Source organism: Stomoxys calcitrans, chromosome 1, assembly GCF_963082655.1.
Source record: "Stomoxys calcitrans chromosome 1, idStoCalc2.1, whole genome shotgun sequence".
Classification (NCBI taxonomy): domain Eukaryota; kingdom Metazoa; phylum Arthropoda; class Insecta; order Diptera; family Muscidae; genus Stomoxys; species Stomoxys calcitrans.
In genome coordinates this window covers 24010947-24028626 of record NC_081552.1, presented here as the reverse complement: position 1 = coordinate 24028626, position 17680 = coordinate 24010947, and the positions used below count along the sequence as shown (strand labels likewise).

General features: G+C 39.0%; 1 protein-coding gene across 1 annotated transcript; it reads right to left on the bottom strand.

Moving 5' to 3' along the window:
• Positions 1-8436: 8436 nt before the first annotated feature.
• On the bottom strand, positions 8437-17228 carry LOC106089978 (palmitoyltransferase Hip14). Its single transcript, XM_013255998.2, has 4 exons — positions 16406-17228; positions 15611-16285; positions 15264-15543; positions 8437-10499 (listed from the first exon to the last, which is right to left on the bottom strand). The coding sequence occupies exons 1-4, from the start codon at positions 16967-16969 to the stop codon at positions 10084-10086; spliced, it is 1935 nt and encodes a 644-aa protein (XP_013111452.1). The 5' UTR covers positions 16970-17228; the 3' UTR covers positions 8437-10083.
• Between the last annotated feature and the right edge of the window lie 452 nt (positions 17229-17680).

The window sequence follows — 17680 nt, the reverse complement described above, 5'->3', positions numbered from 1 at the left end:
TCAGTACATACCACAATTATGTCAGCATAAATGATAATAATGAAAAAAAGAAAAGAAACCGAAGACCCGAAAAGGACAAATCAACACATATCATCTTTTTGTTGACTATAAAGCCGCTTTCGATAGCTATTTCAAGTCATGTCCGAGTTTGGTATTCTTGCGAAATTAATAAGACTCTGCAGGATGACACTTGCTGATACACGTTCCTCAGTAAGAATATGAAAGAATTTCTTCGCACCATTCAATACCATACAAGAGTTCAGACAATAAAATAGCTTATCGTGTGATCTCTTTAATATCCTGCTGTAGAAGATTATACGAGATGCAGATGTGGCATATGATGAGATATGGCACACAACTCATCAAATGCTATCCCATCCCCGACGACATCGATATCATGGGTCACCGGAAGTAGTAACTGCAGACTTTGAAACGAAAGACACCCGTTTTGAAATAAAGCGAAAAATATTACTGGCAAACAGATGCTATTAAGCAAGCAGTTTAGAAACAAGGTCACCTCTCGATAGACGACGATTACACTATACAAGAGACTGATACCATGACATAACTACCAGGTAGTGTACCGTAAACAGCGGAGTACAATTTCGTCTAGCGAAGTGCACTAATTGTCAACGAGTTTTGGTTGTGTGTGTGTATTATAGGTAAAAACTATACACACACAAACAACGAAGAATGCCGCGAACTAATAACATACTCAAAATTAGGGTTGCACTAATCATTGATTTTGACACATAGTGAACTCAATATTTTGTTGTTGAGCAACTGCCACTACCTTTAAATGAATATATTTTGAACTGATACTACCCTTGTTGTTATATGGTTCCGAGGCATGGGTACTTGTGAAAGCGGAGGAGGCAGCACTTGGAGCACAAGGAAAGTAAAATACTGACATTAGCTGTGTTCGGGAACTCAAAAATTTATACAAATTTGCACAAATTTTTACTGGAAGTCGTTCGAGTACTTTATTCGCCAGCAGAAGAGATCGCGAGAGAGAGCAAATTATGACAGTTCGAAAATAAACAACCTGCAAATTTCTACTGGGACTTTTTTTGCCAGCAGAAATTTGCAACTTTGAACAGATGTTTTGTAAAGGTCAGCTGTTTCATGAAAAGCAGCTGTTACATGAAAATACAAAAGCTAACACCAAAATAGATCAAAAAGGCAGAGATAAGTAAAAAATAATAATATTATTTATTGGTAATTATTAATTTTGTTTAATTTTTATTTACTTTCAAGGCACTGTTTAAAATTTCATCAAAATCGAATGAAAAATGCCCCTTTTATCACCTCAATACTCTATATGGGGAGATCGGTCTCCCCAGCTATATCCAAATATGGTCCGATCTAGTCGATATTCATCACTCGCTGCGCCAAATTTCATCGAAATAGGATGAAAAATGCATATTTGATAGGCTCATTACACTATATCGGGAGATCGGTCTATATAGCAGCTATATTCAAATATGGTCTGATCTGGACCACATTTGACAGGAATGGGTAGGGGGCTACCAGAACACACTGTGCCAAATTTTATCGAATTCGGGTGATAAATGGATCTTTTATGGCCTCAACACCCTATATCGGGAGGTCGGTCTATAGGGCACCTATATCCAAATATAGTCCGATCTGAACCACACTTCACAGAAATGGGTAGAGGTCTACCAGAAGTCACTGAGCTAAATTTCATCGAAATCGAATGAAAAATTACCAATTTATTACCTCAAGGCTTTAAATCTGGCAATCGGTCTATATAGCAGCTATATATAACTGAAATCCGATTTTATGAGATCAGAAGGTCAGGTTTATATACAAAGGATACGAAAACATCAAAAATTTTTTGGAAAATGTTTTTTTTACCCAAGATATCTTCAAAATTATAAATACCCAGCTTCAGGGTATAAATGGGTACATACCCCGGTACATTTCCGATCTTGCTCTGGCCTTACATCACTACGGGAGTATAGTCACACGGAATATGTTGCAAGGTGCTGTGCGAACATAGACAGCAGTGGTTCACAAGCGTCGTCGTCGTCGCCTTATGAGACTCCACGTTTTGCACGGTGAATGAGCCCCCACTAGGATTACGAGGAGGTGTAGCAGCTCGCCAGACATTTTCATTGCATCCCCTCATCTCCTAAGTGACGTATCCTGGGAAGCAGTCATTTCTTTGGGACCAGACCACCTCCCCATAATTCCCACCATCGACGGACCACCCGACTTCGTAACATCTGAGCGCCGGATGTTTATCAATCAGAAGAAGGCCGATGTGGCTGGCTTCAGAGAGTACACCAATCGCCGCTTCAGTGAACTGACACCCCCCTCGGATGTGCTAGTTGCCGAGAGGGAATTTCGAAACATCATTAAGGCAGCATTCGCTCGCTTTATATCAGCCGGTCGAATACGGAATCAGCGGGCTGAATCTGGAAATAAATAGGGTAGTCAACGAACATAAGCGGAATTTGTTGCTGGAAAACTTGGAGCAATGTAATTTATTTACCGATTTGGGCAAGTTGTGGTCTACTGTTAAGTCACTTTCGAACCCCGGTGGATGGGATGATAGGTCCTTAGTCACTTTTGGCGGGGTAACTGAGACTGATCCGAAGAAATGTGCCAGGTTGTTCAACCATAAATTCCCCAAGGCGCGGTGATATCTCTCGCACTGTTTAACCTCTACCTATCTTCCATTCCGCCCCCTCCAGACGACATAGAGATCGTATCATATGCGGACGATTGTACGATCATGGCAACAGGTCGCCCACTCATTGTTGACATCTTCGATAGGTTGAACGTCTACCTCAACGAACTTGCCTCATACGCGTGAGGTAAATGCAGAGCTGACTGTGATGATCGATAGAGAAATGATTCCGACTATCAATTGTCCATAAATAGTTGGCGTCACATATGACAGCTCTTACACATTCTCCCCACATGCCACATCAATTTGCGATAAAGTCACGCAGCGCAGTGTCAGAATGCCGCCTTTCGAAATGCAACGGGCTGTCTCCTCAGTTCTCATGTGGACCACCTCCATCAGGAGACAAAGGTCCTGCCAGTGCGAAGACATAACTACATGCTGTCTAAGCAATACCTTTTGCGCCGTTATCGCAGAGACCATCCAAATCATCGTCTTGTGGATAGGTAGCCATCGTTCAGAAGCCTTAAGGTAGATCTACATAATCTAGAGCATGAGGTTCAGCGCTACAAGAGAGAACCTCTAGATCATGCAGGTCTAGATAATATTCATGCAGACACGGTAGCAGATGCGGTAAATAGCTACCGGGTGAATGTCGTACTTGGAGAACGACGGCCTCCAGTTGCACATGAAGAAATTGTCCTCCCAATTCCTACAGAGCAAGGACTGATGCAGACGTGCAAGATATATGTCCCGATTGTAACCAGGGACCACACGACACACGTCACCTGTTCAACTGCAAAGCCAGACCCACTCGACTCAGACCCAGATCCCTCTGGACGCACCCCAACTTAGTCGCATAGTTCCTGAAACTGGACACTCACAAAATCAAGCAGACAAAAGATAGAGCACAACGAACTGCTACAAACAACAACAACAACTCTTATTTCCAGTATAAGCCAAATCCGCCACTGATTGGTGATACCTGATCTCAGGGCACTTGATCCAATTGTCCGATTCACATACATTTTCTTCTTAAAAACGAAATGAATCCTATCTAAGCCGCACTCCAATAGCTTATGTTGGTCATTAACATCAGGAGTCGAAAACATCTGTTCAAGCCCAGCTGAAGCCACCTTCTCACGCAATGTTGGTTCACTAAATCTGTTGTAATCAAAAAACTCATAAAATTCATAATTTTTTGGCATGATGACGTTGAGAACATGCTTTGAAATAATAGGGCAAATAACCCGGCCGGTACGGCACAAATATTGTTGTTGTGAAAGTAAAAAGTAATCAAAGAGGTAGATTGATGGAATACATCAAAATGGGTCGGGAAACTGTTAAGGGAAACAAAAACTCCCATTCTGTTGCAGGACTGCCTTATGGCAGCAGTGATAGAGGGATCAAAAAGATTTCTGTTGAAATCGCCCATTACTACAATATTCCTATATCCAACAAGAAGGCTGGATATTTCATGTTCGTAGGAATGGTAGGTAAACTACGCCTACTAAAATGTTTCCTGAAGCAATAATAACCTCAATAAATAAACTTTCCACTACTCCATAATTTGACCCTGAGTAAGCGAACTTGTATTTCAATTTCTTTGAAATAAACAATACCACACCCCCACATCTTCCGTCAGAGCTATCGTTCCTACAAACCCAGAAATATGCACAGACCCTGATGGAATTGACGGCTTTAGTCAGGTTTCAGATATACCAACAATATCTAAAAAACTATCCACAACAATACATAAGGTCGACGAAGAATTTAAATTAAAGCTTTGAGAATTAAGATACAAGATATTTAAATTTGCATTTAAATTAAAAAATTCCGAGCGAAGGAACTGATTATCGTGAACAATGTAACCAAAACTATCAATACGCATAATGAAAAATCGCTGGAGATAAACATGAACATGAATTTCGAATCCAGTAAGTTTATAAAGATAAAGATTAAAAATATCACAAGTATCGCAAATCTACTAACAAGGCTCGATATGACATCATCTTAATGACAAAAATATACATACATATGATAAATCAAGTCATTTTTGAAGAACCAAGGGCCGAATTACCGCATACGTGAACGAGTAGAACTGTTCGAACATTTTTGATTTGGCATTGCCGCATTCGTTAACGAGTGCATAATCGAGTATCATCTGTTCGAAAACCACTTGTGAGCTCAGGAGCAATCAAATAGAAACGTTACTTGATAAATAGTTAAAACAAAAGTTTAAATGCAAGTATTTTTCTGTAAAACTAAAACAATTTTTTCGTATTTAGGATTAATTTACACTAAATAAATAGGCGACAAAGGGTGGAAATGGCTCAATTGACCATCCGAATTCGGCAAAAATATGTTGCCAAATTGTAGCTACAGGAAGGGAACATCGTTTGAATTGGAAACACTTTCTGTCAGCTTTCCGGTAAAGCTAAATAATACGCATTTTCTAATAAAAATATAAATGTGTTTATTTGGATTATTTATGTACGCATTATACGGCAATGACATTGGATCACTTTTATACAAGATATATTTATTCGCAGGTAGTGGCAGTTACCCAGCAACAAAATATTGTGTTCACTATCTGTCAAAATCAGTGGTTAGTTCAACTCTGATTTTGAGTATGTTACTAGTTCGCACCATTTTTTGTTGTTTGTGTGTGTTTCGTTTTTCACCGTTGAAACCCCCTTTTTCGCGATTACTTTTTTGAAACATTACGTAAATAACAATTTTGTAAAAATTTTACCATAAGTAATGAGGAATCACCTATACTATCAGCTAAACCATTGATCACAACATTAGATTTGTTTAGACGCCTCATTTGTATGTCATTTTGAAGCTCGAGCTCTTTCACAGCTGGTGAGAATTCAGAAAAGCGGATTTTCAACTCTTCACTTAGAGTGGATGATGAAGCGCTATTAACTGGAGACTAATTCTCGTATCCGCAATCGACTTATTACGAGCGAGTTTCGTATTTCTTGGATTATGCCATCCGTTATCGATTAATTGCATTCGAAACTTCGAATAGAAATGTGTGAATTTTTGCCCGCAGCAATTTACCTATCGTAAATAACAAATTTTCGTCCATTTTCAAGAAACTAAGCTAAAAATAGGAAATCGAAGTATATATTTCATAAAATTAAACAATAATCGTAATATTTTCACATTTTCGATCCCTTAAATTGGACTAAAATTAACTTCGCGCATAAGCTAAATTCGGCAAATCAAATTATCTACAAATAAGACCAAACCAAAAGTTATATTATTCAACCACTTAATTTAAGGCAGCATGGTATTTTTCTAAGGAAAAATTATGGCTTTATCCAATTGAACTTTCGCTGTTGTTCTCCTTGTGTCTGCCCGAGAAAAAAAAACAAACAAACATTACACAAGCACCTTTGGCTGTGCCAGAGGCGACATAATCCACATGTTTTTTTGTCCTCTATCATATAAAACAACAGTTTATAGTGTAAAAACAGTAACATATTGTTAAAAAAAAAAGATTGCATATTGTGTAAAACGTGTTCTATTTATTTTTTTAAATTTGTTAACCTTTGAGACGGCAAAATATGCTCGGCGATAACTTTTTGATTACGATCGTACGCCATGATCCAATTTGCACTTAAGCTAAGTATTCTGTTCAGCTTTTCCAGCAGAATGATGTCAAACTCCATATAAAAAAAACGTCGGCGAAACGCCGGAGAAAAATAGGCGAAAAGTAGTACTCTGTTTATAGTGAGGAAAAGGCAAAAAGAAATTTTAGTGGCAACGCTTGACATCATAGTCAGCATCATTTTTGTTTTATTGGTTTCGATTGTTCGATTTTTCTTTTATTTTAATTATTTGCGAAAAAAAATAAATAAAACCATAAGTGCAGATAAAAAAAGTCTCTTGGTATGAAAATAAAAACAAAACATAACTGTCAAATTCCGCTCGCGGAACAATTAAAGATTTCCGCGACTATTCCGAAAGCAGAATAGAATACCAACCCTAACGGAACGTAATTAATCTTCAAACAAAACTCGCTCGATAACGGATGCGAGAATTAGGCCCCAGGTATATTATTATCAGATGAAATGCTGCTTCTTTTTTTGATGCATTTAGGAATGTTGACGCTTAGAATATTTGGCGCAAGAAATGTGAAAAAATTCATCGCAAATAAAATAAAATATGATGTTTTTCATTTTCCATCACAGTCTAATTGCATTTAGGACAGTTGTAAATATTGGGTTGCCTAAAAAGTAATTGCGGATTTTTTAAAAGAAAGTAAACGCATTTTTAATAAATCTTAGAATGAACTTTAATCAAATATATAATTGCCATTTTGTTCGATAACCTTTTGCCATCTTCCTGGCAAATTAAGTATTCCACGCTCATAGAACTTCTGGCCTTTATCTGCAAAAAACTGAACCAAGTGCGATTTTATAGCCTCATCATTGCCGAAAGTTTTACCATTTAAGGAGCTCTGCAAAGATCGAAATAAATGGTAGTCTGATGGTGCAAGGTCAGGGCTATATGGTGGATGCATCAAAAGTTCCCAGCCAAGCTCACTCAGTTTTTGGCGAGTGACCAAAGATGTGTGCGGTCTAGCGTTGTCCTGGTTGAATATGACACCTTTACGATTGACCAATTCTGGTCGCTTCTCCTTGATGGCTGTATTCAATTTGTCCAATTGTTGGCAGTAAACATCCGAATTGATCGTTTGGTTCCTTGGAAGCAGCTCAAAATATACCACACCCTTCCAATCCCACCAAACAGACAGCATAACCTTCTTTTGGTGGATATCAGCCTTTGAAGTGGTTTGAGCTGGTTCACCATGTTTGGACCATGATCGTTTTCGACTAACGTTGTTGTAAACAATCCATTTTTCATCTCCAGTTATGATTCGTTTTAAAAACGGATCGAATTCATTGTGTTTAAGGTGCATATCACAAGCGTTGATTCGGTTTGTTAAATGAATTTCTTTCAATACATGTGGCACCCATATTAAAATTGACGCCAAACAAACAAATGTAAACAAAATTTCGCGCACTTTTTTTCTAAAGCAAGCTAAAAGTAACAGCTGATAACTGACAGAAGAAAGAATGCAATTACAGAGTCACAAACCGTTGAAAAAATTTGTCAACCCCGACTATATTACTACTATTGGGTTGCCCAAAAAGTAATTGCGGATTTTTCATATAGTCGGCGTTGACAAATTTTTTCACAGCTTGTGACTCTGTAATTGCATTCTTTCTTCTGTCAGTTATCAGCTGTTACTTTTAGCTTGCTTTAGAAAAAAAGTGTACAGAAAGTATATTTGATTAAAGTTCGTTCTAAGTTTTATTAAAAATGCATTAACTTTCTTTTAAAAAATCCTCAATTACTTTTTGGGCAACCCAATATATTATCGACAATTACCTTTTGGGCAACCCAATAGTACACTTCGTAACTGAAGTGTCGTTTGATTTATGTATCCACAATCCAAAAGATATGAGCGGAAAAGAAACCAATAGCCAAAACAATAACAAAAAACAAATGGCATAGAAATTGTACCAACAGGAGCTCGACTTAACAAGCAACAACAACAAATTATTTACCAATAGAGTAAGCCTCGACGACCGTCAACAATCAGGAGATCTTATATTTATCAGCCTTAGACAGCGGCAACTGCAATTAGTGTTCCAGACAGAACAGTAGCAATTCGATCGGCAATGCATACATACGTGTAGAAATGTTGTGGCAAAAAAATGTTCGTTTTCTTCTTCTTTGCGAAATGACAACAGCGATCGTTTTTTATTTTCGTTAAAGCAAAAACATGTTTTTATCGAAGACTTTTTATCTACATCGAACAATATGTCATTAATTGTGTATTAAGTGATGATTTTGAAGATGGAACTACTTTAATAACGATTATTTTTAACTTTTCTTTAAAAAAAATTACTGGGAGCTCTGATTTACTAGTTCTTGCTCAAGGCAGGGCTGCCGTCTTTTTTTTTTTGAATTTCGGTTTTGCACAAAAATCCGGACTCTACTCATAGGGATTTTTGTTTTTAATTAAAATTACACGATTTACAGCTGATTTTTGTTTGTGTTTATAAAAGCTTAATGGCATTTATTTGTGGTATTTTGTTTCATGGTTTTTTCATTCATCGATATTTTGAATAATTTCTTTGGGATTTTCCAGCGTTTCCTGTTTTTTCCTATTATTTTTTTTTCTCTTTCTTCATACTGTGTAATGTAAATGTACTTAAAATGTAATAATCAATTTTTGTTTTTGTGGCATAAGCAAATTCTTAACTAATAATTACAAAATGTTTTGAAAAAGTGTTACAGCGATAAATTTTATGCATGACTGAATTATGTATTACAAAAACAAAATTAGAACACTGAGTTGGTTTTTGTAGAGACTATTGCATAATTTGGTAATAAATTAAACAAGATATTATAAATTTAAATATATGTATGTACATGTCTTTTGTATAGAGTCGCTTGGGTTCGTTTAGGAAGTAAAGGAGTGAGGATTTATGTGTGTATGTTTTTACGATTCTAAGAGATTTTAAGAATTTATTTTTTGTTTTTTGGTTTTTTTCCTGCTTCTATTTTCCATTGGAATATATGTATTATATGTTTAAAAAAATTTACAAAAAAATGATTTTTATTCATTTTTGGGTTTTTTTTCTTTTTGCTTAGGGATTCATTAAGTAAGTTTATAGGTGTGTTTGTGTGTTTTTATATCAATCTTACAAATAGTTAAGGAATCGGTATGCGATGACTTGTTGTTGTGTTCATATTTTTCCAATATGTTTTTTTTTTATTTCTCTTATCTGTTCTTCTAAAACAGGCCTATACAAATAAATGGCTGTTAGTTTGTTCAATATATAATTTCATATGTCTCAATAAGGTGGTATAAATTACTTTTCTAACACAATTATATACTAAATTTAAACACAAAATAAAACAAAAAAAATTATATTTTTAATATATAAATAAAAAAATGTTTCATATGGCTTTCGGTGCTACAAAACATCTTCATCATCGTTATCTTCAAACGTATCAAAACTTTGAGCAGCTATTCTTACACATAAATTAAGTTTAATAATTAAAAAAAAAAAAAAAAAACAAAACAAAAAACAACACCCAAGATATAACAACAAAAGGAAAGGCTAGTTAGTTTATGCATAAAAGCTAATACTTTAAATATATATATATATATAAATACACTTCAACTTAGTAGGCTAACAATTACCTACACTATGGAAATATAGTGAAAACATAAATTTCGACTTTTTAAAATTTTTGCTAATTTTTAAAATTAACACAAAAAGTATTTAATAAATTAGTTTTCTTTTTTAATGTAGCATTTGTTGTTTTGGAATTTTCAATTTTTAAACATTAGCTATGGGTGCTTTACGTGTCATCGCATCCCGATTCGACTTATCCTACACATACTGGTAATTATGCGTAGCTGCCGCCGTTGATTCATCACCTCCCACACCACCGCCATTGCTCAACAATGGCTCATGCTCTATGGGTTTTGAGGTATGCACATCAAAGTCATAATAATGCATCCAATCTATGCGTTTGGGCTTGAACAAGCCAAAACATGTGCACTCGAGGAAATCTATCAAATTATTGAAAGCTCCGCGCGTGAAAGGCGATTGTCCGCTGCGTGCCTGGAAATGTCTATAACGGCCGCGATTCATACGTTCGTTGGTGGTCATGCCCAGGCATATGACTTGATACGTCTGGCAAATGGTTAGTAAAATCACCCAAGACATATGCAACAAGGCATTGGCCATAACCCAACCGATCCAGGCATTGCAATCGCCGATTGCTCTTAGAGCAGCAAGTAAATCTTTAAAGAAGTAAAGTTATGTAAAATTACATGAAAGAAGGGGAAATATATATATTTTTTTTATTACATTTAACACATGGAAAAATTGTGATCATAAAAACTTAAATATTATATAAAAATATAACAATAAATAAAAACACCTCCCAGTAATAACAATTTAATTTTCTTTGTTTTTTCTAGCGATAAAATAAGGAATGAGAAGGGGGATACTCCCGTTACCCTTGTTTAAAAAACTCTGAATCTTACAGATCCCGGCCAACACGGGCCGCAATTTTGAGCTCCGGGAAGCTAAGCTGAAAGCTATCGGGCGCGTCCACAGGTTGAGGATAGTGAAAAGCTTCGTTTTTATGCGGAGTAGCTGCAAATTCGGCCGCGGGCAGTCAGCGACTTCGAGAAGAGAGTCTCAGTGAGTCTCATCAAGTGCCAATGATACTGGAGATGACAAGGCAAGTTTTGGCGCCTTTAGATAACCAATGGCCAACATCATCGTCTGTTCCCATGTAAGGGGCGGCTGGAGGCGAGCGTCGGATCTTGGAGCAAGCGGCTCACGACATCGAGGGATACACGTGCGATCCCACAAAAACCCATGCGGTTGGGGCGCTGAGCCAGTAACGCGCCCCTGGAAAATTGTAGGAATTACCCAGAGAAACAAGAAAATAGTAACAACAGACTCCCCTAACGTTGACGACCCACGCAAACAAAGAAAATACCATGATTTGCGGATCTGCACCTGTCATGTCCGGAGTTTTTATAGAGAAGGTGCGGCATACGCATTGGAGAAGTACACGGCAGATGCATCCCATGGCAGCCGGTTGTACGTACCGGATTAACCCGATGAAGTCCTTCATCGGCAAGGGCTGCCGCCTCAGTGTATAACACACTGCTACAACAACAACAACAAGGCAGATATTACCGCCTTACAATAAGTGCGATGGACTAGGAATGGCGTCGCTACAACACCAAACGGTGACGAACTATTCTATAGCTGCCATGACACGGGGCATGAATTTGGCTGTGGATTTATGGTAAGTCGAATACTTAAACACCATGTCTCCAGCTTTACTCCTGCTCCAATCCACATAAAAGCCAAATTTTTCAACATCAGCTTTATTTGTGCCTATGATTCGGATTATTACCTCTGTGCAGGGAAGGTTTGCATCCGTTTGAGTATGACGTAAAAGGTACGATCGGACATTGCACGGAAGCTGAACATTGAAAAGCTGCAAACACAGCAGATCGCAACGGCATACTCCACTCGACTGACTCAACTGCTTGATGAAAGCACTCCTTGTCCCGATAATTGAACGGCGCAGTGGCAATTCATTGCCCTTACTTTACTTTAATTGGTTATGACAGAATATTTCTTCCACTAGCCGAATGTAGAATAGCGTTCCAAGCGCCTCGATCTTCTGCGCTCATTCTAAAATCTCTGACACAAAGTTTCGAGGTGTCTCCCACAACTTGTTCTTTCCATCGGGCTTTTGGTCTTCCCGGTTTGCGTGTACCACCGTGTTTGCCTTCAAAATACTTCTTTGATGGAGCTTCTTCATCCATTCTGACAACATGACCTAGCCAACGCAGCCGTTGTATTTTGATGCGTGTAACTATGCTATCGTCGTCATACAGCTCATACAGCTCGTGGTTCATTCATTGCCCACTCAATAGAAAATTCCGCAAAATCCATACCGGGTATCCCTGGTAAATTTATTAATCCGGGGGAGGTCAATATCTTTAGGTGTAATGGTCCTCCTCTTTAGGCGCTCGTCCTCCAAGGACCACATTCACACCATTGCTATTTACCGTGTCTGCATGAGTGTTTTATAGATCCGCTTGATCTAGAGGTTCTCGCTTGTAGCGCTGAGCCTCACGCTCTAGATCATGTTGATCTACCTTAAGGCTTCTGAGCGGTGGATACCTATCCACAAAATTGCGATAACATCCCAAAAGGTATTGTTTTGACAGAATGTACTTATGTCTTCGCACGGGTAGTATCTTTGTCTCCTGATGAAGGTGGTCCACATGAGAACTGAGGAGACAGCATCTCGCAGTTCGAAGGGTGGCATTTTGACAGATCCGAATATTATTCCACTGCGTGTAACAGAGCTGACGAGACCACACTGGCGCTGCATAACTCTATACAGACTGGCCAATTGCTTTGTACGTGGTCAACAAGGTTTCTTTGTCAGCGTCCCAAGCGCTGCCGGCAACTAACTTGAGGACCTTGTTTCTACTTTTGATTTTATCGCAAATTGCTGTGGCATGTGGAGAGAATGTGTAAGAGCTGTCAAATGTGACGCCAAGTATTTGAGACACTTGATGGTGCGAATCGTTATTCCATCGACTATCACATTTAGCTCCTTACCCAAAAATGTGGCTGAATTTTTGGTGGCAGATATCTTCAAATCTCTTTCAGCGAAATAAGTAGCAACATCGTTGAGGTACACGTTTATCACGTCTATCATAGATGTCAACAATGGGTGGGGCTTGATGCCATGATCCTACAATTGTCCGCAGTGGATACGATCTCTATGCCGTCTGGAGGGGGTGGAATGGAGGATAGGTAGAGGTTAAACAGTGCAGGGGATTTATCCCGCCTTGGGGAACTCCATGTTTCACTCTTTGACGTTTCGACTTCTTATCCCTAAATTCCACAATCTACTAGCGATTTTCTCAAATAGTTTGGCATGGCTGACCGTTTCGAATATTTTAGATAGGTCTAATGGCACTGGAACTATTGTGACTGGATATTTCGTAACCCAGCGTTGCAGACCTCGCAGGAGGGTCGTGTTGGCGATGTACTCAAAACGTTTGGCGTTAGTGATCGTGTCGAACGCTTTCAATAGGTCCAGTGTACGAGGACCGTCCTATCACATGACCTGAGCTGTTTGAAGCCACGTCAAATGTGTGCGGTGATGGCAAAGCAGTTGTGGTACTATGCAGTCTTCGAAATCCATGCTTATGCCCAGCGAATGGAAATTCTTCTTTGAAGCTCGGGAGGTGTAGACCCTAAAGCGTCTTACCTACGGCGCGAGAAGGGAGATCGATCTGGGCGACTTTCCTTTGCTCGGCTTCTTTGCGGGCTTCAGTAGCGGAATCACTCTCCTTATCTTGTACTATTAAAGTGCTCAAAGACAATTTGAGGACAATTGTAAAGTACTCGACTCCAGGTAAATCAAGATTCTACAGCATCAGTGTAGAGATTCCGTCGGTGCCCATCGCTTTGGATGGCATTCATAACTTCGTCCACGGTAAATTGTGATGTCTGTCCATCGGCTCGGAGACTACGGATGGCTCTCCTCTTAGCCTTCTCACTCGGGATGCTTAATAAATTGGTTAGTCACAGTTAGTTATTTCTTTTATTTTAAAATTTATTTTATTTAAAAATTTAGCTCGCTGATTCTGGTCATAGCAACGTATCCCTTAACGCTCGTTTGCGAATACCAATGCCTGCTACGAGAAATTGGGGCGCTGGTATAAAGCGGCTGCTGCATTAATGATGTCTCGGAATTTTTTCTCAGCAATACGTACATCTATGGGAGGTGGCAAATCTTTGAAGCAGCGATTGTTATACTCTCTGAAGCCGACTTAATCATCCTTCTTCTGATTGATAAACGTCCGGCGATTAGAGGTTATGAAGTCGGTTGGTCGATACATGGTGAGTATTATGGGGAGGTGTTCTGATCGCAAAGAAAAGACGGCTTACCAGGATACGTCACTCAGGAAATCAGGCGATACAATGGAAATGTCTGGGAAGCTGCAGAAAAAAATCGAATTTGCCTATTAACATTCCATTAAGGAACAGCGGCACACATATCACTGAGTGTTTTCCGATTCAAGTTTAAGCATAATAATAAGATGCCTCCTTTTTATAGCCGTGTCCGAACGACGTGCCCCAGTGCGACACATCTTTGGGGAAGATGTTTTACATGGCCTATAAACACCTTTGAAATTTTTTTCTGATGTTATCGCCAGGATTCAAACCTAGGCGGACATGATAACCTTTGCTCTACGGTGGCATCCGATGGGATCCGCTGCACCTCCTCGTTGTCCTAGTGGGGCATCCTCATTCAATGTGCAAAACGTGGAGCCCTAAATTTGCTCAGCCAAAACTATGCCCTGCTGGTCGTTACCAAGAGGAGAATGACTATGATCAGGCGATTATGGCTAGACAGAAGGCCTCTAATGATAGGCCTGTAAACTTGGCCATTAGCTGGAACACAACTGCCAACCGGTTGTATGTAACCGTTGAATAGCTCTATCTCGGCAGTACCAGACCGGACCCACTCCATGCACCGTTTACACCTCGCCAAAACTGACCGATTACGGAGCCGTTTCTGGCAAATCGAACAGAATCACAGAACCAGGTTTTGGGGTTCTTTAAAATCCCGGCGCGGACGAAAATAGTGGGGAAAAGGCATTTCGGAATATATCTCCACCATAAGGAAGAAAGGCCGAACAACTACACTGAGGCGGCAGCCTCTGGCCGTTGTAAGTAGTGGTGTAGGATATAAATAGCACAGGTACATGAACACCGATCAGGATAAAATGAGACTCAAATAAAAGGTATTTTCCATGAATATCAAATTTCGCACGTTTTTGTCCATTAAAGTTTTAATGAAAAATATTTCAAGAAAATTAAATTTAGATTTTCTCATGTGCCAAGATATGGAATATGTTTTTAAAATAATACAAGTTTCACGATTTTTTTTAAATCTAAATCTTCATTTGAAGAATGGGGCGGGTGTTATGTTTCAAGGTACTTACCATCAAAATGCACATTACAGGTATTCATGTAATAATAAGATCCTCCATATAACATCCAACCACACATTATCAATAGCATCCATAAGAATCCCATGAAGTAGGTGTGATTCTTTAAGCCTATACAATTGCCCACCCATGGACAATGATGATCGAAACGGGCAACACAACGATCACACACACTACAATGTTTGGAACGTATAGGACGTCGTACCAAACAACCGGAACAAAATGAGGAAGGCTCAAAGCCTATACCACCACGTTCGGATAATTCGATAATTGTCTAAAATATTTGCAAGTTTCTATTAGATCAACAAAAAATTAATTAACAGCATTTTATTTAGACTAACCTTAAATCGTTGCTCTTGAGTGGGCTGAATAATGCCGGGATCACCTTTCCAGGATTTGATAAAACATACCCAAAGGCCACCGGAACATATCAAAAACAGCAAGGTGGTACCAAACGATACGGCATCAATAATGTAAACGAACCATGTTATGTAAAACCAAGCCTTACTCGCCAAATACACACTCAATGGTAATAAAGCCATTAAGTGATCGTCGAACAGTGTCTTTCCCAGCGTATGGAATATAGCATATAAACAAACTAGCAAAAAGAATTTTATAATATACAATGTGTTTAAAGTGAAAACGACTCCAGCCAAGTAAAACGCAGTAAATGGACATGCCACCATTGACCACCAACGTAAACGCTTGTCGTGCTTTATGCGGGTTATTAAACTACGTCGCTGCTGTGATGACAGTGAGGCATCCTTAACACGCTCCATTACTTTGCTACCTATCCAGACGGCACCGGACTGTGCTTCCAACATTGTCAAAGGGGTTTCACCACGTAAATTTGGTACGTCTAAGGAAGCTTTGGATTTTAAAACTAAAGTACTAATGGCCGTTGAATTGCGAGCCAAAATGGCCCAATGTAGTGCGGTATTGCCATGTGTATAGTCAACCATGGCGGGATTAGCGCCCAAAGTAAGTAGTAACCGAACAGGATCTAATGCGCAGACCTATAATAAGGAAAAGGCAATTTTTTTAGTTTTCATAACGAAGTTAGATCATTAACAAATGGGGCAAACTTAATCTTACAAAAATACTCTATGCTATTACTGCCCCTTACCAATACTTACTTTCCATGCTGCCCACATTAAAGCAGTCATTCCACCACGATCTTGCAAATCTGGATCCACACCTTTTGCTATAAAATAAGCCACCAGGGCTGTATGAGCAAATTGTGCCGCAATGTGGATGCAAGAACATCCCTCAGCATCACGTATACGAGGATCAGCACCAGCCGTCATTAGCAAAACTACGGCTCCTAAATGACCCTGACGTGTGGCCCAGTGCAATGGTGTTGCATTCAATTCGCCACCCAATGCGTCGACCACTGCCCCCTTCTCCAAAAAGTATTTGATAATATCACGCCGATTGTTGATGGCAGCCCAATGAAGAAGGGTGACGGTTTCACTGTCCGGCTGATTTACATCCCATCCGGCTTCAACTAGCTCTTTGACTCTTGCATGGGCTCCATATTGAGTCGCTTTCACTATATCAAAGCCACTATAGTCCGGCTCAATTGGCTGGGTGGGAGGTTGTTGTGACATTAGAGCATTTTGACGCTCGGCTTCGCGTTCAGCCTCGGCGTTGGGTGCGCACGAGCCAGTGGTGGCGACATTACAAGCACTTTGATACATTTTTGGTCCTTAAAAAACAACACAAACTCGCAGGGATATTTTATGATTCACCCACCTCCTTTTTTTAAGGTGACTTTGTAATGATGTTTCTCTTCAATTAAAACATCTTTATATCAAAGTTTTTTAATCTTATCCAGCGAATACTACTTGCCACTGTTTGTTTTTGTTATAGTTATTATATTTCGTTAATTTTTCTACGCTTTTTTTCCTGCAAAAATGTAGTTTTTTATTGCCGTGAATAGGGATCTAAAAGTCGATTTTCGACTAATCGATTATACGACTTTACACTTAAAATCGATTTATATACTATTGCAATCGATAAATTAATAAGTATAAACCACCTATAGTCCATCGCAATACCGATTATACATTCGAGTCATGGTTTTGGCAATATTTGCTGCGTCTTCATGGCGAAACAATGAAAGGTGGTCTCATTCGTACAACAACCACAAATCATATGCTGCAATTCGGCATCTTGTCATCAAGCTGATTGACGTTTTGCCAACACGCACAAAGAAAATTGTGTGTGTGTATACGTGTGCGTACATGAGCAGAGAATATGCGAGAAAGAAGATAACAAAACCTGGCCGGCTGTTCGTGGGAGACCACATTTTTAAATCCGCCTTGCTGTGTTTTATGCAAGCCAGATGTACTCGACAGAATTCCAGTGTAAAGTTTTACTGGATAATTATCGATACTGTTGTGATCCCT